Genomic DNA, 23,952 nt, shown 5'->3' on the forward strand with positions numbered 1-23,952 from the left:
TTTGTACATGAGTGCCGAAGGTCGGGGGACCTTTGGGCTCCGTACCCCGTGGGTTTTTTTTCGCTTATGCACTATTATTGGAACCAAATTATTCCTTATTTTAAACAAATTGTACTCTGTTTTGTATATCCTAAGCTACTCCATTAAAATTGCTGCTATTTTAAATTTTGTTTGGCTTTTCCTTGATGGGATAATTGGGCAAACATAACAACATCATTTCACCCTCAGCGAGATGCCAAATGTCAGCCCCACCACTGGAGGCCAGAAGAAATGTGACCACCTGGCACACACAAGGTTGCCCTTTTCTGCTCTCCAGGAGTCAGTTCAGCCCCCCTGGCTGCAGTCCCAGACACCGCAGGCAGAGCCACCCCACACAACCCCGAGTTCCAGAGGTACCGCTGAGCTCAGCTGAGAGACCCCCCCGCTACCTTGCTGAGCCCCACCCCGCCCTGCTCTCCTCTTTCCCAGCCCCCCAGGAGCTTCTGGTCTTTTCCCCAGGATGTGGAAATTTCGTGTAGCTTCCAAACCCAGATCTCCTCCACTGCAGCCTGGCATTCACCCTTTTAGGGAAAAGCAAAGAAAAGCAATCACTTTTCCTCTCCCATCTCTCTGGCTTAGACCTTTCCTTAGATCAAAGAGAGAAGGACATCCTCGTGTAGAGCAGCATTATCACCCCGATGAGTGAGAGTTCTTTGGGCAGCTTATTTCACAGCTTATTTAACCTTGGATAGATCTGAGTCATTCTCCTAGCAACACAACAACCCGGAGCGTGAAAAAAGCTGACTCCACTGCTTTTGCAATGAACAGCAAGGGAAGCTGGATACTGCTAGGACTACTCAATGTGTTCATGTAACATTTGGCTTCCCTCATATTCCAGCCATTTTCCCTAACAGAATTACAGCAACAGGGACCCTGAGCATCCTTTTTTCAAGAACTGAAGACTTGTCTGAATGTGAAGGAAAAATAAGTGCCTTGAGGCTCAATCCTGCAGGTGCTAAGTGCCCCCAACTCTCAGAGAAATCATCCACATTCTGAGATTTTAACCTGCTCTCATTCTTCTCTTGACTTCCCTTGCAGGAGTTTCCACAAACGAGGCATAAGGAACAAGAGCAGATTGTCTGCAGATGGAAGCCATGGTGGGATAAATCAGGGAAGGAATTTCAAGTCTAGTAGCTGTTCTCCATTACCCCCATGTGTGGCCACATTTAGTCCATACAAAAATATTCCTGGTGTGGAAATTACTGTGCCCACAGTGGAGCTACTGCAGAATTGCCACACAATGGGAACTGGGGCTGCTCAACATATTTTACAGCTGGACCGATGCACTAATTCCATTTTATCCTAGATAACGTATTTGCTTAACATTATTAATCTCCAAGTAAATATTTGGGTTCGTTTTTTCATTAGGAGCCGTCAATGAGTGGTTACCTCATATTTCTGATCTGATATTTTTAACATCTGAGCACTGACTGTCTTATTACCTTCCCCTGCCAAGCACAAGCTCTTGATCTACCACTTTGAACTCTGAGGGTCTCAGAAAAGATTTTTTTTTTCTCTGATCTGTGGAGAAACTACTAAAATTGTATATAATCTGCTCTGAGAGGTGCCAGGGACTTGAAGAGCTTGAGTATTATTTTTTTTCCCTCTGAGGTGTAGTCAGTGTTGTCACAGGAGAGAAAACAGAAGTTGGACTATGGCCTCTGTAGTACTTATATTCCTTCTTAATATATAAGAAGGCAGAATATTTGGTAGTGAGAAAGAAAAGTGACCTAGAGCAGCAGTTTCAATTTATTTCAGCTACTGATTCCCACATCCATTTCAACACTCAGGAGATGCCATCTGCAGCTGTGACATCTTGGTAGCACATTTCTGTACTCTAGCATGAAGTGCCTACTGTCCCTCCTGTTTCAAATGTCACCATCAGTGTGTTCCTCTCCCCTGAACTAACAGCAAAGGCCCTGAGCTCTGAGCAGTCTGTCAGGGTGATGAAATGCAGCATGCAGGGCTTGCTGTATTCCCCATGACAATCCAATTAATTCAGATTCATTAAACAACCATGAAAAAGTACCTTTGGATTGCTGGGCTGCCACAAAAATTCCCTGTGATTCTGTGATATTCCCTGCATATTCCCTGCCACAGAGAGCCATTTTGTCTTAGCCTTCCATTGCCTAATGCATTTTATATGTACTCTTTAAAGTAGATTTCTTTTTACAGTTGTCCTGGTTTAGGGCAAATTTGGGAGAGAATCCCCAAAAAGGGCTTCTCCAAAAGCAAACCCACACGGCCCCTCCCCAACCGGTTCGAGAAGATTTCCTCAGAGAGAGGTGGAAAGAACTTGTTTATTTGACAAGCACAGCACGCCCCAGCACACACAATGAACAATACAGGATGACACCACTCTTCCACTGCTCTGAGAAAGATGACAAATTCAGAAAAGTCTCTCCTGGGGGTTTGCTGTTATCAGTCCCTCCAGCACTGGGGCAGCTGCTGCAGCCACAAGGTGCGAACTCTCTCTCCGTGTCCTAAATCCCAGTCCGGAGCAGTCAGCAGGTCCAAACGGGGCGGGGTGGGGGGAACAGTCCAGAAAGGAATTTGGACTGTTTAGCTAAAGTAACTAATGAGAAGGTGGGATAAAAGCAAGAGCAAGCAAAGCAGAAGCGAAGCAGAAGCAAGAGCAAAGGCAAAAAGCAGGGCAAAAAGCCAAAAAGCAGCAGCATGCACTGGTGCTATCTGGATGTCCCGCTGAGTGGCTGATAAGAGGCCCAAAACAAAACCTTCACTCTGCCAGTCTTAAAGGCACAGAACATAATATCCAGCATAAATTACACACACATGGATGGGGATAACAGTCACCCTAGGACAGTCAGTTTCCAGACCCAGCCATGTCTTGGCAGTCCTCCTCCTGCTCCTGCTCTGGCCACAAAGGCTGCAGGGTGATGAGGTTATTTCTCTTTGCCCTGGGCCTCATTTTTTCAGAGCTGATCAGTGTCTGATGGAATGAACAGGTGACAGCTTTGAGCTGCTGATGATAAAACACAGGCACATCTTCTCCTGAAGGCAATGAATCAATTGGGCTTCACTGTGGGACACTCAGTTGGGATTTAGATGTGATGATCTTTTTCCAAATTTCTCATGTAAATATTGCATCATTCAGAATGATTAGTTGTCCAAATTTCTCATGTCCATATTGCATTATTTGAACGTTCTTAAGGCGTTCATTCCTCTTTTTTGTTTTTTAAGAATGAGATGCATGTCTTTTGTAATGAGTATGAAGCAACATCACAGTAAAATAATTCATGCAGTGGACAAGAAACTTACAGCAATTAGGAATAATTTGGATACAGCAATCAGGAATATTTCAAATAGCAGACAAAACTAACAACATAGGTGGAATTAGGTAAATAGCAACCTCTGAAATAATGTACCATCATCCCAGAGTCTGCAAACAGCTGACAAACCTCCATTCAGGGGGGACTTGGATCATTATTTCCAGATAATAATTCCCAAGCTCCCTTTAAAAATAGTTCAGCTGTCATGTCTAGAGGGTCAGATTGCCAAGTCAAAGCAACTCAAATCTGGTTTTGATGCAGAAAACATCTGGCTCTGTTGGCAAATTCCCGTCCAGGCAGAGCTGAGGCCTGGCCACCACCCAAGCTCTAAGTGGGAGAGAATTCCCTAAAGGTAATTTAAAACAAGGCTCTTGAGAATGGCACTTAGGAATGAAGGTCTGGGGGTGATAGACTAATGAACCATCCAAGAGCTGTCTCCTCCAAAATTCCCTCAGCACAGAGATGCTTTAAACCCAGCAAACTGTTGGAGTGGTTCTGTAATAATAATTGGGGCTGCATCTGATTCCTTAGAGGAGATGTCACAGCACCATCAGTTTAGAGGAGGCTTCCACAGAGCTGAGAGATCATTTCTTGGAACTCTGAAAAATCCTTAAAAATGCTGAGACAGCCCTGGGCCAAACCATGGAGGATTTTGGTGGGATTTGGGGCAGATTGTTTGGTGTGTATCCAGAGTGACTTGGGGCAGATTTGGGGCCTGCTTGGGGCAGGTTTGGGGCAGGTTTGTTGCTGATGTTGGGGTTTTTCTCCCGTTTGCCCAGCTGTGGGCAAAGCCCTGAAGCACATCCTGTTCCTGCCCAGCTCCTGAGGAGCCCAAGGAGCTGATGCTCTCCATGCTCTGCCCCCAGGGAGATCTGGGGCAATCCCGGGCATCCCGGGGATTCCAGGGATTCCGGGCGGCCTTTGGGCATGGGGGGATTTTGGGGCTTGGGGGTGAGGGGGGTGAGGGGGGCTTGGGGCTGGATTGTTTGGGGAAAGTATCGGGATTTTGGGGGGAATGTCTGGATTTTTGGTGGGAAATTTCTGGGTTTTTTTTAGCGGGCAATGTCTAAGTTTCTGTGGGGTGACTTCTGGATTTTTGGGGGGAATATCTGGAATATTTTTTGAGGGGGAATTTTGGAGTTTTTGGAGGAATGTTTTTGCATTTTTGGGGCAGAAAATTCTGGATTTTTGGGAATGTTTCTGCAGTTTTTGGGAATGTTTCTGCATGGAGAACAGGGTTGATTTTGGAATTTTTGAGGAGGAATGTTTTTGAATTTTCTGGGGAAAGCTCCTCATTTTTTGGAATGTTCCAAGATTTTTTGGATGAGCATTTCTGGATTTCTTTGGGGAACATTTCTGACTTTCTTTGGGGAACATTTCTGACTTTTGGGGGGCATGTTTCAGGATTTCTTTTTGAGAACATTTCTGGACTTTTTTTGGAGAACTGTTACTCAACAGGGAACATTTCTGAATTTGGGGGGGGAACATTTCTGTATTTTTTGGGGGAACATTCCCAGGTTTTTGGGGGAACATTCTAGGTGTCTGGGAAACATTCCCGGGTGTCTGGGGAACGTTCCTGGATTTCTGGAGCTCTCCTGGCCCCGTTCCCATCCCAGGTTCCCGGGTTCCAGGAGCTGCCCTGGTGCCCGGGCGCCGCGACATCGCCTGGGTGCAGTTGGACACCGAGGTGCAGGCGGGCGCCGCCCGCGAGGCCCTGCAGGGCTCCAGCATCACCCAGAGCAGCGCCAGGAAGATCTCCTTCGCCAAAAAGGGACCCAGAACACCCCAAACCCCACCTAAACCCCCCAAGAACTGGGCCTGAAATACCCCAAAATCCCCAAAAAACGATCTTTCTCCATCCTGAATTCCCCTATTCCCACCCCAATGCCCCCTTTTTTTTCCCAGCATTGTACCCAGGGTCTCTCTGCAGACCTTGCACCTGGAGCTGCCTCAAATAAACCCCAGATAACCCCAAACAAACCCCACTGTGCCCCCCAGGGCTGGAGTGGGTTTGGAGGGCGGTGGGGGACTGGGGTGGGGGCTTGATCCCAAATTTCAGGGACGGACGGGTTTTGATCCTGAAGTTTGGGGTTTGGGAGGGTTTGACACCTCGGGGTTTGGGGGCTTTTTGACCCCCAGAATTTGGGATCAGGGCAGTTGGACACCCCAGATGTTTCAAACCCTAGGATTTAGGATTGGGGGGTTTTGACCCCTAAGTTTGGAAATAGAAGGATTCACCCAGGATTTGAGGGGATTTAACCCCCAAAGTTGGGGGGATGAGGGGAATTTGACATCCCAGTGTTTGGGATGGGGGGGCTTTGATCCCAAAGTTTGGGGATTGGGGAGTTTGACCACAAACTTTGGGGATGAGGGGCATTGGGACATCCCAGATATTTCAAACCCCAGGAGTTGGGGATTGGGGGTTTTAACCCCAAACTTCAGAGGCTGGAGGTGTTTGACACCTCAGGATTTGGGGGTATTTGACCCCAGACTTTGGGAACGGGGGTGTTGGACACCCCAAATGTTTCAAACCCCAGGATTTGGGGTCAGGGGAATTTAACCCCAACATTTGGGAATTGGGGAGTGTTTGACACCCCAGAAACTGGGATTTCGGGGTGTTTGATCCTAAAATTTGGAGTTCGGGCGGGGGGGTGGTTGAGATCCCAGAGTTTGGGTTTGAGGTTTTTTGACCCCCCCCCAGTGTTTGAACCCCTAGGATTTGGGGTCGGGGGCAATTGACCCCAGGATTTGGGGTTTTAGACCCCCTGGGTTTGGGTTGAGATCAGAGCCATTCCCTAGGAACAGTGGCAGGATCAGGATAGGGAATGAGATCGGCAAGGGGAGAGACCCCTCCCCAACCGCTGAACGGACCCTCCCTCAATCCCAGCCCGCCCCAATCCGGACTGGAGCCATCCCCAGAGCCTCCCCCATTCCCGGCCCGGACCCTTCAATCCCTTTTTGGGGCGGCTCCTGCCGCTTCCAGCCCATTCCTGGGGGTTCCAAAGGGCCCCAGGGTCCCTCCCCATTTTGGGGGTGTTGGGGTGGCCCCAGGGCTGCCCCGAGGGCCGAGGGGGGATCGAAAGCCCCAAACCCGAGGGGCTCCTGGGGGTGCCCAGTTCCTCCCGTCCCCACCCCAAAACAGATCCTGGCCAATCAGAGTGCAGGGCGCTGATGATTCATCAGTGTCCAGGAGCGGAATTTGGGGAGTGGGAGGTGACCCCGGGGATGGGGATGGGGCGTGCGGGGGCAGCTGGGGCCGTACTGGTGGTGCTGGGAGCGCCCCCGGCCGCGGGGGGAGCGGGGGGCGTGGTGAGAAGGGGGGCAGGGACCCAAATTCAACCAAAGGGGGGTCGGGACCCCCAAAGGGAGCAGGAGGGGCCTGGAACCCCCAAAACCAAGCACGGGGAGGGGATGGGGGGAACGATGGGGAAGGGGCGGGAGAGCGGGGGAAAGAGGGGGATGGGACCCCCAAACAGGATCAAGCCAACTTGATGTGGCCACCATTACACATGGATGGTAGCCAAAGGCAGCCAATGGTAGCCAAAGCTTTTTCCCAGTCCGTGTGATCCCAGTCTGTGCAATCCCAGTCCATATGGTCCCACTCTGTGCAGTCCCAACCCACAGGATCCCAGTCCATAGTTGATCCCAGTCCATAGTTGATCCCAGTCCATAGTTGATCCCAGTCTGTGTGGTCCTGTGCACACTCCCAGCGTCTGGAATTCCAGTTCCCATCCAGGAAAAAATGTTCCTGCCCTTGAACTTCCTTCCTATCCTCTCAACAAATTAGAGTAAAATTATAAATCAATAAATTAGAATTAAAATGAAATAAATAGTTTAAAAAATGAAATATAAAAATCTCAACTCTTCCTTACAATACTCCAAAAACGATTAAAGCCAATACAACAATAACTATTACTATAACATTACAAATACATATAAACAAACAAATTATATACCAAGAAATAACTTTTGAAAGTTTTAACTCGATGACTAATATACTTCAGATAAAAAACATCTAAAAAACGTAACATGCAATCTAACACACCTTAGTGAAACTATTCATATACAAAAATGCTGAACACAAAACCAAGCACCACTATAATTTCTCACACATTTTACACAAAACCAAGCACCACTATAATTTCTCACACAAACAATTAAACTTTAATAATACCCTTAATAACACTAAAAAAAATTAAAACTACTTTTAAAAAATTTAATTGCGGGTGGGTTGTTTCATTTGGATATTGGTTTTTGGATTGTTTGGGTTAGATGACTTAAAAAATTGGATTTTTATAGGAATTGAATCAGCTGAGAAGGCAGCACTCTGCAAACAGAACTGACTGAAAATGAACAGGACAGAAATCAGTAACTCTGAAAGTTTTACTTGCTATCAAATACATCCCACACACCAAGGCCCACACAATCCACATCCCACCACTCCAAATTCGGACCCCACTTCTCCCAATCCCTTCCCAAACCCAACTCACCCTGGCAGCTGTGGAATGGAGTGAGTTTGGCCTGGGATTGAGTGTTTTTGACAAGGGAACAAGAAATTGGAGCTGCTATGGTGCCTTTATGGGTTAAAATTCAGTTGTTTTCAGTGGGATTTGAGCGGTTTTGAGGTGACAGATCGATCCCTCTTGGCTTTTGGAGTGCAAAGAGATGGAGAGCACTGCCAGAAAATCCTCCCAGAACCCACAAATCCTCCAGAATTGTTGCAGCTGAGTTCATGGTGTCCAGGGAGGCTGCAGCTGCCGGTGCTGTGAACAAACGAGACGGGTCTTGGTTTCAGAGAGCTCCAGAATCCATTTCTGACCCCCAAAAGACAGGGCAAAGGCAGGGCCGTGGGGTTTTTATAGGGAATCCCAGGGGTGGAGTTGGGGTTTGGGTCAGGGGAGGAGATCTTAGCAACACAAGAGGGGTGAGATCAAATTCCTGCCTTTCAGCAACAGTGGCACTCACACAGAATGTGTCCCCAAATCCTAAATTCCCCCTCAAATACCTGAGAAATGGTGGGACTTCAGACATCTTTATTCAATTTCATTCATTTAACCCTGTTTTGGGAGTTTTTAAGAGATGAAGATGAGGCACAAAAAAATTAATGCCAGACCAAAAGGGTAAGCAGCCAGGTGTGTTCCCAGCATGGATCACAGGGAATGTGGGTGACCAGAGCTCTGCCCAATGTGGCTCCTCCAGTGGGGGATGGAGCTGGAGCAGCGCATGAAGCTCTTCCCACACTCGGGGCACTCGCAGGGCTTCCCTTAGTGGTGCCTCCGTTGGTGTCGGGTCAGGTTAGAGCTGTCTGAGAAGCTCTTCCCACACTGGGGACACTCGCAGGGCCTCTCCCCGATGTGGATGCGCTGGTGCCTGATGAGGGTGGAGTTCTGCCTGAATCCCTTCCCACAGTCAGGGCACTGGAAGGGCCTCTCCTCTTTGTGAGTCCGATAGTGGTGGAGGAGACAGGAGCTGCTCTTAAACTTCTTCCTGCATTTATCACACTCGTGGGGCCTCTCCACAGTGTGGATGCACCAGTGGCAGGTCAGGGTGGAATACTGGCTGAAACTCTTCCCACATTCCTGACACTCGTAGGGCCTCTCGCCAGTGTGGGTCCTCTGGTGACTGATCAGGTTGGAGCTCGAGCTGAAGCTCTTCCCACATTCCCCACACTCGTAGGGCCGTTCCCCAGTGTGGGTCCTCTGGTGCCTGATGAGGTCGGAGCTCGAGCTGAAGCTCTTCTCACATTCCCCACACTTGTGGGGCCTCTCCCCAGTGTGGATGCGTCGGTGCACGACAAGATGGGAGTTGTGCCTGAAGCCCTGCCCGCAGTCGGGGCAGCGGAAGGGCCTCTCCTCTGTGTGCGTGCGCTGGTGCAGGAGGAGACTGGAGCTGGTCTGAAACCTCTTCCTGCACTGATCACACTCATAGGGCCGTTCCCCAGTGTGGGTCCTCTGGTGCAGGAACAGGTGGGAGCTCTGACTGAAGCTCTTTCCACACTCCCCACACTCGTAGGGCCGTTCCCCAGTGTGGGTCCTCTGATGCTTGATCAGGTCGGAGTTCCACCTGAAGCTCTTCCCACACTCCCCACATGTGTGGGGCTTCTCCCCACCATGAACCTGCTCATGCAGCACCAGCTCTGAGCTCTGGCTCAATCTCCGGCCGCCTTCCTGGCCCAGGCTGCCTCTTTCCCCCTCAGATCCCTGTGATCTGCGTTTGCAGCCCCTCCTCGTGCGGCATCTCCGGGGCTTTTCCTCCCCGTTGGGTTCTTGCGCTGTGGAGCCACTCAAAACGGCCTCTGCCACCAGGTTCTGCCCCAGGGATTTGTCCTCCCTGCTCTCCATGCTCAGCTCCTGCTCTGGGGGAGGAAGGACAAGGACAGGATGGGATTTGCCTCCGTGCCACAGGCAAGGGGAAGGAGATCCCCCAGGGCTGTGCTGCAGCTGGGGCCGTGCTGGGCTGGGAGATGGAGCAGGACAGAGGGGGAAGGGGCTCTGACTTCCTCCTCACCTGCCTCAGTGTCCCGGGGCATCTTCCTCACAGCCTCCCAGGGGTGGGCAATGGGAAATCCTGGTGTGGGGAAAACAAAGGATGACATGTTTGTAGGAGTGTCAGGAGTGGGACAGTCGGGAGGGACGGAGACCAGAGATCTCTGCAGCCAGGTCGGGGAACTTGGGGTTCATTGCCAAGGGCCTGGGCACAGGGGCCCTGCTGGGAGCTGCCAGCCACAGCTCAGAGCAGGCCAGAGAGAAGGGAGTGGGAGAGAGGATGAGAGGGTGAGAGAGGAAGAGGGCAAGAGCAGAAGAGAGTAAGGTTCCCGTCACAGTACAATAAATCTTCTCCTGTGTTGAATATTCTATTTCTCACTCTCCAATCCAGTACAAGATACAAATCCTATAGTATTTACATAAAGCCAATAGGAATCATTACATCACCATACCGTGTTGCATTTTAAACCCTGCAAACTCCTCTTTGGACCCCTTCTGCTGAGCTAGCATGGTCTACTCTGGCCCCTGGACCTGTCTGCAAGCAGAGGGAATTCTTTCATAACAAGGGGATTACCTTCCATTGTTTTCCAGGTGTTCAGTAACTAAGGTATCTCAAAGCTTGCTGTCATTTCAATCCTGCACATACTTCCTATATTCTCAAAATCTATTGCCAGACAATCAGATTTATAAGGCTTTCCTATTTCATCTTCCCCCACAAACGCTGAGTTTGAAGGTCCCACTGCCCGAGTCCATCTCTACAAGTCCCCGGCCATCTGGGCTCCAGAAAAACCTCCCTAACACCAGGATTCAGCCCTGAAAAAGCCGCCCAGGAGTTCCCCGTCCCTGGTCCCTCCCTTGTGGTGTTGGGGGTTCCCCCTGTCCCAGCTGCTGGGGGTCACACTTGGATTGGGGGTCCCCCTTCTCCTCGGTGCCCACCCTGCCCAGGCTGCTGGCAGTCCCAGCAATCCCAAAAGCTCCCCACTCTTTGCTCTCCCCATTTCGGGATGCCGAGGCTGTTTGGGCTCCTGGGCTCCCTTCTCCCCTCATTCTCTGCTCGGGGCTGCAGCGGCTCCAAGGAGTCCCCCCTGCCCCTCTCCAGGCTCTGACGGTCCCGACAATGGCAGCGCTCCCCCCTCTCTGGGCTCCCCACTTTGGGCTCCTGGGGGACACAGGGCTCTGCTCCTCCAGGCTGCCTCTGCCGCCAGCCACCACCGCCACCCCCCGATGTCCCCCCAAGGGGCCTTTTCCGCTCAGCCTTGCACTTCTTCATCCTCCAAACATCCTGCCTTCAAAAATCCAACTGGGAGAAATTGGGCGTGACTGGGAACACGCTGGGGGTGACTGGAAACAACTGGGTTTATACTGGGATCAAGTGGGATCATGCTGGAGCTGACTGGGATCAATCTGGCAGTGAGTGCCACTACACTGAGGCTGCCAGGGAGTGGTTGGGAGCAAATGGGTCATACTGGAAGAACTGGGACTGACTGGGAACATGCTGGAGGGAACTGGGCTACACTGGGAGATATTGGGAATGACTGGAACAAAAGTGAAGGTGAAAATGAGAGCAACTGGAACCATGTGGAGCACAACTGGTTCATCCTGGCAGGGACTGGGAGCACACTGGGCTCATCTTTGGATCATACTGGGAGGGACTGGACTAATACTGGGAGAACATTGTAAGAGTGACTGGGAACACACCCTGCACATCATCCCCCATACTGGGCCTGACTGGGAGCAACTGGGAGCACGCTGGGAGCAAATGGCATCATACTGGGACTGACTGGGTTGATCCAGGAAGCAGTTGGAACTACACTGGAGGCAGCTCGGACCATACCAGATTGGAAGCAACTGGGATTATACTGGAACCACACTAGGAGGGCTGGCATGTGACTGAAGGATCAAACTGAAGCTTACTGGGATCATACTGGGGTTGAACGGGAGTGACTGGGATCACACTTTGGGCTACTGGGAGCAACTGGGATCATGCTGCAAGCAAACTGGAGGAACTGGGAAGGATTGGATGTATGCTGGAGGCAACTGGGATATTCTGAGCATGACTGGGGGATCATACTGGGATATCTCACACCTTACTGGGGCCACTGGCAGTGCCTGGAAATGACTACAGACATGCTGGGGGCAACTGGGATATACTGGGAGTGTCTGTAACCATACTGGGGGGACTGGAACCACACTGGGAACAACTGGGACCATGCTGGGGGCAACTGGCATCAGACTGGGAGTTACTGGAATCATGCTGGGAGTGGCTACAATCATACTGGGATTAGAGTGGGTGTGATTGGACCCTGGCTGGGGGTTACTGGGATCTACCAGGCTCAGACTGGGAACACACTGGGGACATAATTAGAGGAACTGGGAGCAACTGGGATAAAAGTGGGGGCAAGTGAACCACACTGAGGTAACTGAGAGTGCCTGACAACGATTATGAATGTTCAGGGTACCTGGGATATACTGGGACTGTCTGAGACCATAAGGGTGGTGACTGGGACCAGACTGGGAGCAACTGGGAAAGTGGTGGGGGAACTGGGAACATGCTGGGGGCAAGTGGGAGTGGCTGGGCCCTGCTGGGAGAGACTGGGATCATACTGGGAGCGACTGGGGCAACTGGGAGAACTGGGAACACACTGGATGAATGTGGGAGGAACTGATACCTGCTGGGAGCAAACTGCATAATCAGAGGGAATGACTGGGAGTGACTGGGCTCATACTGGGAGGGATTGGACTCATACTGGGAGCAGCCACTTCCGGCACCAGCACCCCTGAACCCCTTTCCCGGCCATCCCCCCCATCCAGCCCCAGCACCCCCCATTGCTGGGGTCCCGGCAATCCCAGGGGTCCCCCTCCCTCAGGGTCCCCGCTTTGCCCTTCTGGGGCTCTCCTCTCTCTGGGCTCCCACTCAGGGAAGCCGCAGCTCTCCCGGGGCTCCCCAAAACCGGGGTCCCCCCGCCGGTGCCGCCGCTCCCACGTGGTCCCCACGTGGCCCCAGCAGAGCTCGGAGGGCAGGGCCGGGAAGCCCAACCCCCCCCCCCCCCCCGGCGGGGGGACCCGCATCCCCCCGCCCCCCACCGGGGCTCTGCCGCCACCCACACTGGCAACCCCCCAAAAACACCTCCCGGGGACCCCTGATGTCCCCCCAAGGGCCATCTGTGGCTCGGCTTTGGAGCCCTGCCAGCTCCAAACATCCCCCCCAAAAAACCCCAAACCCGGCACCCCTCGGCAGATTTGGGCCGAGCTCCCCCTCCCCGGGCACCTGTGGGATGGGGGCGATGCTCCCGGGGCTGCAACGACTTCAGGATTCCCTCTCCCCGGCTCCAGCTGTTTCCTGTTGTCACTCGGCCTCTTCCTCCCTTCCTCCTCCTCCTCCTCCCCCGTTCCCAAAGGCCGAACCCGGAGGGGAAAGGGGGCGAGGAAAGGGCGGGAACCGTGAGGGGAAAGGGGCGGGGCCAAGGGGAGGCGCGGTCCTAAAAGGGCCCGGTTTGGTTTAAAATCACCCAAAAGGGCCTCAAATGCAGCTGAAATCCACCAGGTTTGGCCTAAAATCAGACAAGCAGGCTTAAAATTATTCAATGGGGTCTAAAATCCAACCAAAGGGGCCTAAAATTGCCCAAACTGGTTTATACTTCTTACAAACTGGCCTAAATACATCCTTAAATCTCAAAAATGGGCTTCAAATCCACATTTAAAGTACCTGCATTGGTCTAAAATCTCCCAGATAAGCCAAAATCCATCCAGTTTTGACAAAAAACACCTAAATTGATTCAAAATCACCCAAACATGCCTGAAAGCAACACAAGAGGACCTAAAATAAACATAAATGACTTGGTTGGACGTAAAATTACCCAGAAGCAAAAAAACTACTCAAATGGGCCCAAATTCCTCAAAAAAGGGACCCAGAATCACTCACACCGGATTAAATTCACCTATATGGACCTCAAATCATCCAAAGAGATCTAAAATCCCCCCTCAAACCCACCAGATTTGGCCCAAAATCAGCCAAAGGGGTCTAAAATCAACCCCGAATGGCTGGGACTCCCTGCCAGGGATCTGAGCCCACCCTAACCCTGCCCAGGCTGGCCCAAAATGCCCCCAAGGGGCCGAGCCTGAGGCCCAGCCCGGGATGAGCTCCGGGCCCTCTGCGTTCGCTCCGGGCAGTTTTGGCCGCAGCCCCGGACGGGCCTGGGAGGGACCAGGGAGGGCTGGGGGAGTCTGCTGGGAGTTTGGGGGAGTTATTGGGGGTTTGGAGAGAATTATTGGGTTGGGGGAGTTGGGGAATTTTGGAGGGTTTTGTGGATTTGGGGGAGTTTGGGTTTTGGGGTTTTTTATTGGCACGTTGGGAGGTGTTTTTCTGGGGGTTTATAAAATTTTTTTAATTTTTTCTTGAATTTCAGGGGGGTTTACTATGATTTTTGAGGGATTTTTGAGATTCTCTGGAGTTTTGAGAGGTTTTATTGGAATTTTTGGGGGATTTGGGTGCGTTTTATAGGAATTTTGGGAGCATTTAGAGGGATTCTTTGGAGGTCTTGGTTTTTTAAGCAATTTTTTGGGTTTTTTTGGGGAGGATATTAGGAGGTTTTTGTGGGGTTTTTTGGGTGTTGGCAGGATTTCTTTGGGTCTCGGGGGGTATTTTGTGGGACTTTTTATGGTTTTGTGGAAAATTTTGGTTTAATTATGATTTTGGGGGTTTCTTGAGATTTCAATAGATTTTGTGGGCTTTTATTGGAATTCTAGGGCTTTCTAACAAGACTTTGGGAGATTTAATTAAGATGTCATGGGTTTTATTGGGACTTTTGGGGGTTGTAAGGAGATTTTGGTGCCTCTCAGCCCTTCCCCACATCTGGGGATAACCGAAAAGCCACCCCAAAATGCTACTAAAAACCCCCCAAATCCCCTAAAAATCCTCAAAAAACCCTCTGAATAACCCGCAAATCCCACAAAATACCAGTGGAACCCACCAAAATTTAAAAACACTCTCAAAAATTTTTATAAATCCCCCCACCAAGAAACCGTCCAGATCAAAAAAAAAAAAAAAAAATCCCCAAAAATCCAAAACCCCCCCAAATCCACAAAATTCCCCACAGTCCTGTAACACCCCACCAAAAAAACCAATAATTCTCTCCAAAAACCCCAAAAATTCCCCCCAAAATCCAAAATCCAAGATCCCCAAAAGCCCAAAAAAGCCACCGCCAAATTCCACAGAACCCTCCAAAAATCCCTATAAAAACCACCCCAAAATACCCCCAGAACCCCCCAGACTCACTGGGGCAGTCCTGGATCAGGGGGCACCGGCCGGTGGAACAGGAGCCACTTCAGGGGGTCCTCAGAGCTTTTTAGGGAGGGGGCACCATGGGAGACCCCCAAAAACGGTGGGGGAGCGGGGGAACCCCGGCTGTGCCCCCTCACCCCGAAACCCCCAGACCCCGGTTCAGGGTGGGCCTGGGAACCCCCGGGGACCCCCAAAACTCCCCCAGGACGCACAGAGCCCCCCAAGGTTGGCTCAGGACCACTCCGGACCCCCAAACCCTCCCCAAGACCCCCAAAACCTTCCCAGAACACTCAGACCCCCAAAATTCTCCCCAAAATTCACCCCAGACCCACCTGAGACCCCCACCAAATCCATCAGACTTCCCCAAACTCCCCTCAGACCCCTCAATACCCCCAAAGTCTATGAAATCCCCTCAGACTTCCCCAAATTCCCCCCAGACCCACCTCAGAACCCCCAGATCCCCTCACAACCCCACAGATCCTGTCACAATCCCCGAAAATCCCCTCAGACCCTCCCAATTCCCCTCAGATGCCCCTAAACCCACCTGGGAACGCTCCAGACACTCTCAAGCTTCCCCCAAAGCTCCCTGAAGCCCCCTCACACCCACCAAAGCCCCCTCAAACCTCCTCATTTCCCTCAAACCCACTGCAAATCCCCCGATTTCCCGTCAATGCCCCCAGAAATCCCCCATTTCTCCCCAAACCCACCCCCCAGTTTCCCCCCAGCCCCACCTCAGCTCCTCCTCTGCCGCTCGCACTTCACAATCTCCCGCCTCGGCCGCGTGCGCGGGCTCCCAGCCAATAAAGGCGCTCCCCGCCGAACCGACCAATCACGACGCTGCACGTCCCCGAACCAACCATTCACAGCGCGGCTCCCCTCAGCAACGCCCGCCTTCCGGAAGCGGCGCCCTGTTCCCCGCCGCCGCCGGGACCGGCCGGGCTCGGGACGGGTGCGAAGGGACCTGAGAGGGGATCGGGAGGGGACGGGGGAGGGTCCTGGGGGGTCTGGGGGGGCTTTGGGGAGGGGTCCGGGGGTTTGGGTGGGGTCTGAGGGTCTGGGGAGGGTCCTGGGGCATTATGGGGGGACCTGGGGGGTGCGGATGGGTCCTAAGAGGGGTCTCGGGGGGGTCTGGGGGGGACGACGTGGGAGGTTCTGGGGGGGTTTTGGGGAGGGGTCGTAGGAAGGTCTTGGGAGGGTCTGGGGGTGTTCGGATGGTCCTGGGGGAGTTTGGGGAGGGCTCTGGGTGGTCCTGAGGGTGTCCTGGGAGGGTCCTGGGTGGGGACTTGGGAAGGGTCTGGGGGATCTCAGGGGGTCCTGGGCCAACCCTGGGGGTCTCTGTGCGTCCTGGGGGAGATTTGGGGTCCCGGGGGGTCCCAGGCCCACCCTGAACCAGGGTCTGGGGGTTTCAGGGGGAGGGGGCACAGCAGGGGTTCCCCCCCCCGGTTTTTGGGGGTCTCCCATGGTGCCCCCTCCCCGAAAAGCTCAGAGGGCCCCTGAAGTGGCTCCTGTTCCACCGGCCGGTGCCCCCTGATCCAGGACTGCCCCAGTGAGTCTGGGGGGTTCTGGGGGGATTTTGGGGTGGTTTTTATAGGGATTTTTGGAGGGTTCTGTGGAATTTGGCGGTGGCTTTTTTGGGCTTTTGGGGATTTTGGATTTTGGGGGGAATTTTTGGGGTTTTTGGAGAGAATTATTGGTTTTTTGGTGGGGTTGTAGATTTGGGGGGTTTTGGATTTTGAGGGATTTTATTGGGGTTTTGCAGGGGGTTTGGTTTCTTGGGGGAATTTATTTAAATTTTTGGGAGTATTTTTAAATTTTGGTGGGTTCCGCTGGTATTTTGTGGGATTCTCGGGGGTTTTGGACAGTTTTTTTGGGATTTGGGAGGTTTTTAGTGGAATGTTAGGGGGATTTGGGTGGTCTGAGGTTATCCTGGGTATGGGAAAGGGCTGAGAGGCACTAAAATCTCTTTAAAATCATCCAAAGTCCGAATAAAACCCACGACATCCAAATTAACTCTCACAAATCCCTTTAGAACACCCTTGAATCCAAATAAAAGCTTTCAAAGTGTCTTGAAATCCCAACAACCCCCCCAAAATCCCAATTAAGCCCCACAAATGCCCCCAAATGTCCCCAAAACCACAAGAAGCCCCACAAAATCCCCCCCAGGACCCAAAGAAATCCTGGCAACACCCAGAAAACCCAACAAAACCCCCCCATATCCCACAAAAAAACCCCAAAATTTCCAAAATTTCATTAAATATCCAGACCTGCAAAGATTCCCACTGAATGCCTTCATAATTGCACTAGAGCCACCCAAAATTCCCCAGAAATTCAAGGGAATCCCAAAAAATTGCCACAAAATCCCAGTCATCTCCCCCAAAATTATAAAAAAAACCCCCAAAACTTCACTAAACCCCCAAACACTCCCAGAAAAAACACCCCTCCCAAAGTGCCAATAAAACCCCCCGAAACCCAAACCCCCAAAAAATCCCCATCTCCCCCAAACCCAAGCACTCTCTCCAAACCCCCAATAACCCCCAAACTCCCAGCAGACTCCCCCAGCCCTGCCCAGCCCTCCCTGGTCCCTCCCGGGCCCGTCCGGGGCCGCGGCCAAAACTGCCCGGAGCGAACGCGGAGGGCCTGGAGTGAGCCCGGAGCCCATCCCGGGCTGGGCCTCAGGCTCAGCCCCTTGGGGGCTTTTTGGGCCAGCCTGGGAAAGTTTAGGGGGGGTTCATGTTATAAATAAGAAGCTTGACTAGGCCAATATTCAAGCAGCAATTAATTTATTAATTATTATGATAAGGTATGAGCAACACAGCGCTGGGTACAGTGGGGGAAGTTTTCCCTCCAGCTGCACACCGATAGTTGGGGCTTACAGGTATTTATAGGGGAGCCCAAAAGCTTTCTCAGCAGTTTCTCTTCCCAATTTTTACCCATCAGTAGTTTCTATTCCCAATTTTTACATCACAATTCTGTACACTATCATGATTTGGTTTTTCTCAGGATGTATCCTAGGTGGTGGTCCGGTGAAAGAAGGAAGGAGTATTTCATCTGGTGAAGTCCAGTGTCCAGATGTGGGTCTACCTTTTGATTACAAGGACTTTAAATCTCGTAACAGTGATGTCCAGCTTCCCTTGGTCGAGGCTATTAATTCTTGAGGTGATGTTCATCTTCCTTTCTCTGGCTGCTTTTCACTGTTTTGTTAAGGCATGAGATGAGCAGGTTTCATTTCTATTCATTCTAAAGCTATAGTTTCAAAAGATCCTTACTACAAGCAATATTCTAAAATGATGCTTCGAAAGGTTATTATTGCAAAACTCTTTAAGGCTTAACTACAAGCAGAAAGTTCCTGTCAAAAAGCAACATCCTAAAATCTTTAATTCAAATGCTCCTAAATCAACTTAAGACTTATAAAGGTCAAATGAAAAGAAATGATAGGTTCAAAGGCCTTCTTCCATGCTTTACTTTTCTCATTTATTAATAGAATTGCTATTTATAACTGTCTCATGTTCGGTTTCCACACATATCACAATCACAAATACACACATTGCCTGTCTGTACCTGACACAAAACACAGCTTTGTATTTCACAGTCCCCCCTCCGCTTGTATAAATTTCCATTTATCTTACTCATTCATGTCTGGGCTGCAAATCTGGCCAAAACTTAAGAAACTCTTCCTTTTTTGTGTTCTTTCTTGCTTCTGTAGGTTTTGAGTCATTTGTTTCATTCTGCTCTCTGGGTCCATTCCTTCTCTATCCTATGCTAAACAAAAGAATTTGGTGTATTGCAGACAAATTTGTTCATCATTATCCTTGAGAAGATTGGTTAACACGGGCCCATCATTGGGAGAAACCTTGTGACCATATTTTAAATTTTCTCCAACCCAGTATAATTTGCCACCCATAGTGCACCCCTTTAATTGGCTGTGGTCATAGCACACTTCACTAACATGGGAATATTCCATAAATACTGATTCCATTCTCCTCCCAATCAGGATGACTGCATTTGTCACAGACAGCTGGAGCAATAGGCTCTGATCCTGCAGCTCGCTCATGGATTATGTGGAGCTCAGGAGTGAGGCTATTAAGGTCCATTGCTTGGGGTGCAATGATCAGTACAGTGAAAATAATCCTCAGGGGGTTTAACTCTCCACCTCTCTCAAGGCCCCTTGGGTTGCATCCAAGGGCCAAGATGTAGATCTTCTCAGTAGCAGAGTTTGTACCTTGGGATTTAGTCACTGATATCTTTTGTTTCATTTTTGCCTTTTGCCTCATGAGCCTTCAGTTCTCTATTTATCGTGGGTGTGGCCCAATTCTTTTTAATTTAGGCTGGTTGGTCCCTGAGTTCTGGGGATGTATGACTACAATAGGGTTGTTGTCTGTGCCTCCCTTTCTTCCAGTGATGCTGAGCTTCCTGTCACTCTTTTGCTTTAATTTGATATTCGTCAGGTATCCAATTGCCTTTGTCACACTATTTTTTTTCTAACTTGGCCTTTGGTACTTCCTGCAAATCAATTCCTGCTCATGTTCCGTGTACCCAGGCTTCCCACCAATTTTTATAATCTGTTTTAATATAGCCTTTCCTCACTGCAGCCCACAATGTTTTATGTGTTTCTTTTTCTATTTCTTTTATACAATTACAGCAGAGAGCAGTAGGGATCTGTCCCCTTGGTAGGTTTGTATACCACAATTCTTGACACACCTCTTGTGAGTACAGTTGGTTTTGCAGCTTAAGGTAGGAGCATTTTCATGACATACACCAGTCTCTCTTTAACTTTACTTTCAGTTCTCTGGGGGTAGATGCAATTCTCCACTGGGATTCAGCGGGGTCTCTGTTGGTGGTTCCGCTGCTCCTTTGACCCGCAACGCGCGGGTCCAGCCTTTTCCGCAGTTCAGACAGCTGTGTTGGTGGGCAGCAGAGTTCAGGATGGACCTTCCCACCCAGGGGACAAACTTTCTTCCTTCCAGCTTTTAATTAGCACCCACTCACCCAGTTTAATTTGATATATGCTAAAGCCAAGGGGGGCTGATTGAGCAATTACCCCTTTTTCCCTTAGTTCTAGGACATGTTGTCCCATCTTCTGGATGTATTTTTGAATTGTCATATCTGCTACGACTACTGATGGTTGGGGTACTTCCTGGGAATAGGGCATTCCATAAAGCATCTCATATGCAGAAAGCCCTGTGTCTGCATTTGGAAATGTTCCTATAGTAAGTAATGCTAGAGGTAAACATTTTTACCAGGGCATTTGGGTCTCAATCATCAATTTTGTTAATTGTTGTTTTATAGTTTGGTTCATTCTTTCCACCCTCCCAGAGCTCTGGGGGTGCCAAGGGGTGTGATATTCCCTGGAAATACCCATGGCTTGTGTTACTCCTTTTATAATACTGGAAGTAAAGTGGGAGCCCTGATCAGAATCAATGGCCCTAATAACCCCAAATCAGGGAATAATTTGTTCCAGCAATATTTTAACTACAAACTTTGCCATGGCTCAGGCAGATGGCTAGGCCTCCACCCAATGAGTCAGTTGATCTACTAATACTAACAAGTATTTCCATCTGCCCACCTTTGGTAATTCAGTATAATCCACCTGAACCCTCTCAAATGGTTGGTAGGCTTTTTCTACCACCGGTTGGAGCTTGTCTCATCACCTTTTTGTTAACTTTTTGACAAGTCAAACACCCCTGTGTTATTTGTTTTGCTATTTCAAAAATTCCAATACATGCATAATATTTTTAAAAATGATCACACAAGGCTTTTTTTTGTTCCCCAATGAGTACGTTGGTGTAACTGGCTTAGAATCCTTCAAGTGTAAGCCTTAGGTAAAATCTCTCTTCCATCTGGGAGGACCCTTTTTCCCAGCTTTTTCTTAGTTTCTAATCATTTTATAGCTTCTTCCTCTTGAGTACTATAGCTTTTTGGCAGTTCCTCTTGAATTTCTGCTAAAGTGTTCAGCTGAATAGTCTCTTTTAATTTAAAAGCTGCCTCCTTTGCAGCTTGACCAGCTGTGTTGTTTCCTTTTACTAAGTAGCTTGACCCTTGGCTGTGACCTTTTACATGTACCACTGCTATCCTCTTAGGTCCTTTCTGGGTTTGAAGCACTCTAATTATTAACTCCTGATGGATCAGTTTCTTCCCTTAAATGTTTATCAAACCTCTTTCCATCCAGAATTTTTCCAAATGTGTGTACAATTACAAAAGCATATTTTGAGTCTGTATAAATAGTCCCCACCTTATCTTTTAAAAGTTCTAAAGCTCGATATAAAGAATAATTCACAAGCTTGAGCCGACCAGCTGGAACTTATTTTTCCTCTTTCTATTACAGACATGTTTTCCCCTTCTACAATAGCATGTCCTGAATTTCGTTTCCCTTCTATCATCCTTGACGAGCCATCGATAAAATAATTTCTCCCACTAGATAACTCTGTCTCACTTTAATCTGGTCTCACTTTTGTTTGTAATTCAATTAATTCTGCACAGTTATGAGTGAGCTCTTCAGTTCCCCATAGAGAAATTGAGCTGTTTTCTGGCTGATTTTGCATCCCTTTGGAGATCTTTGCACTGTTGATCTTTTAGGTCCCGTATCTACTAAAAATCTAGCTTCTTCACCTTGGGGATCTATTTTTAATTTTATCAAGGGCTCCTGTGATGTTCTGGTCCCTAATAAATAGAGCCCCTGACACCTCTTATCCTCTACAAACAGTTCTTGATCTGCCTCTCGCTTCTTGCAAACCCTTTTAACATGTCCTTCCATACCACAGTGAAAGCAGGTAGGTCTTTTCAAACCCTCACCTAGTTTTTTTCTGGTAGTTTTAGCATTCCCTAAAGATGCACCGCCCTTCTGAACCTCTTTTACTGCAGCTACGAAAACCTTAGCTTGAACTTTCACCTTCTCTTCATCTCTTCGCACATAAACTTTCTGCACTTCCCTAACAATTCTTGCACACCTCTCTCCTGCCATCCAACTTCTCAAGTTTCCTTCTAATATCCTCCCATGATTTTGCCACAAACTGAGTTTTGATTAACGCTTCCCCCACAGCTGTATCAGGATCCAATCCTGAATACATTTGTATGCACCTCCTTATTCTTTATCATTTTCTCTTTATTTTTTCCTCTCCTAGTTTCCCATTTATTCCACAATTTTAACATTACCCCAAGGGGGCTGTCCTGGGGTATATCCGGTAAAATGCTCCCTCTTTTTCTGGTACCTTCAGTACCTCTATTTTCCTGCTGGTTTATACCAGCTCCTGGGTTTTTGCTTTGGCATTTACCCATTTTATCCTAACAGGTGTTCCCTCACTCACCTCGACCACACTTGTTCAGACCTTGGTCCCTTCTTGTCAAAGATTTCTCTAATAAAAAGTCCCTTCTACCAGTACTGCCTCCCGCCTCTGATTTTCTAAGAAAAATTCCCCCTAACTATTATCTCATCTCACCCCCAGCCTTTTATATACAGGAAATCCTCCTTCACTCTTCCTTCCTTCACCTGCCGTTCCCCTCACGGGGAGACGAAACCGAGGCGAGAAGAACTCCACGATCGCTCCGTGACTGGGTCACGTCTCACACACACACCACTCACACTCTTACACACCTACACCCGTTCTTATCCCCCCTAACCAAGCCATACTTACAGCCTCCTTTTCTCGCCTGGGCCTTCGTGCACGGGTAATTACAGGTGAATTTACTGCAGTCTACGCTGGGAGCTCAAAATTCTTTGCTCATAATTTACCTTAAGGATTTCCAGTTCCCTGAGAGATTCCCCGGTCACTCAGGGCCCCCTGAGGCAGAAGCCTCCAAGGTGGGGCACCTCCCTGAGATCAGGAGTCTCCCTCAATGGATTTGGAAATTCCCGGCAAATGCACCAAATATTTTATTAATAAGAACCGTGACTATACCAACATTCAAGCTGCAATCAATTTATTAATTAATATGATAAAGTATGAGCAACACAGTGCTGGGTACAGTGGGGGCAGTTTCCCTCCAACTGCACACCGATAGTTGGGGCTTACAGGTATTTATAGGGGTACTCAGATGCTTTCTCAGCAGTTTCTATTTTCCAATTTTTACATCACAATTCTATACACTATTGTGATTTAGTTTTTCTCAGGATGCGTCCCAAAAAGGAGTAACCCCAGATGGTAGTAGTAGTTTCCTGGTTTCCACAAGAGTAAAGACGAATCCCATCTGGCGAAGTCCAGCTCACCAGATGTGGGTCCACCTTTTAATTACAGGGACTATAAATCTCATAGCAATGATGTCCAACTACCCTTGGTCGAATCCGTAAATACTTGAGATGATGTTCATCTTCCTTTCTCAAACTGTTTTTCTCTGTTAAGGCGTGAGATAAGCATATTTCCTTTAAATATATTCCAAAGCTATAGTTTCAAGGATACAAGTAATATTCTAAAATTATACTTCAAAAAGGGTTATTATTGCAGCACTCTTTAAGGCCTGACTACAAGCAAAAAGCAAACATCCTTAACACTTTAATTCAAATGCTCCTAAATCAACTAAGGTTAATTGCAAACAAAAGATAGGCTCAAAAAAAAGAGATAGCCTTCTTCCATGCTTTACTTTGCTCAGTTATTATTAGAATTCACAACTGTCCCATTGTTGGACTTCACACATTTCGCAATTACAAATGCACACATTGCCTGTCTGCACCTGACACGAAACACAGCTGTGAAGTGTGCACGAAACTGTGCTATGAAGTTCTCTCGCTCTAAGCTACTGCAGCTTTACCCTTCGCAAAGTGAAACACTCCCTGGTCCTGAGACAGCTCTGCCCCATCCCCCTCGGTGTGTATGAGCCCCAGGGCAGCTCCCCCACGGCTCCTGGAAGGCCGCCGGAGGGGCGGCCA

The 23,952-nt window shown here is 49.3% G+C and overlaps 1 protein-coding gene and 2 pseudogenes across 1 annotated transcript in view; 2 read left to right on the forward strand and 1 right to left on the reverse strand.

The window, feature by feature from the left end:
• The window catches only part of LOC115485198 (uncharacterized), a 2,106,330-nt gene that overhangs the window by 1,672,644 nt on the left and 409,734 nt on the right, over positions 1-23,952 (forward strand). Inside the window, 1 exon segment of the mRNA XM_050983901.1 lies at positions 6,870-6,885. Coding sequence (XP_050839858.1) covers positions 6,870-6,885 — 16 coding nt within the window.
• Positions 1-23,952, reverse strand: part of LOC103825013 (zinc finger protein 208-like) — a 742,626-nt pseudogene that overhangs the window by 641,578 nt on the left and 77,096 nt on the right.
• Positions 1-23,952, forward strand: part of LOC115485058 (serine/threonine-protein kinase pim-1-like) — a 213,710-nt pseudogene that overhangs the window by 49,976 nt on the left and 139,782 nt on the right.

The sequence above is a fragment of the Serinus canaria genome, chromosome 25, assembly GCF_022539315.1.
Source record: "Serinus canaria isolate serCan28SL12 chromosome 25, serCan2020, whole genome shotgun sequence".
NCBI classification, from domain to species: Eukaryota; Metazoa; Chordata; class Aves; order Passeriformes; family Fringillidae; genus Serinus; species Serinus canaria.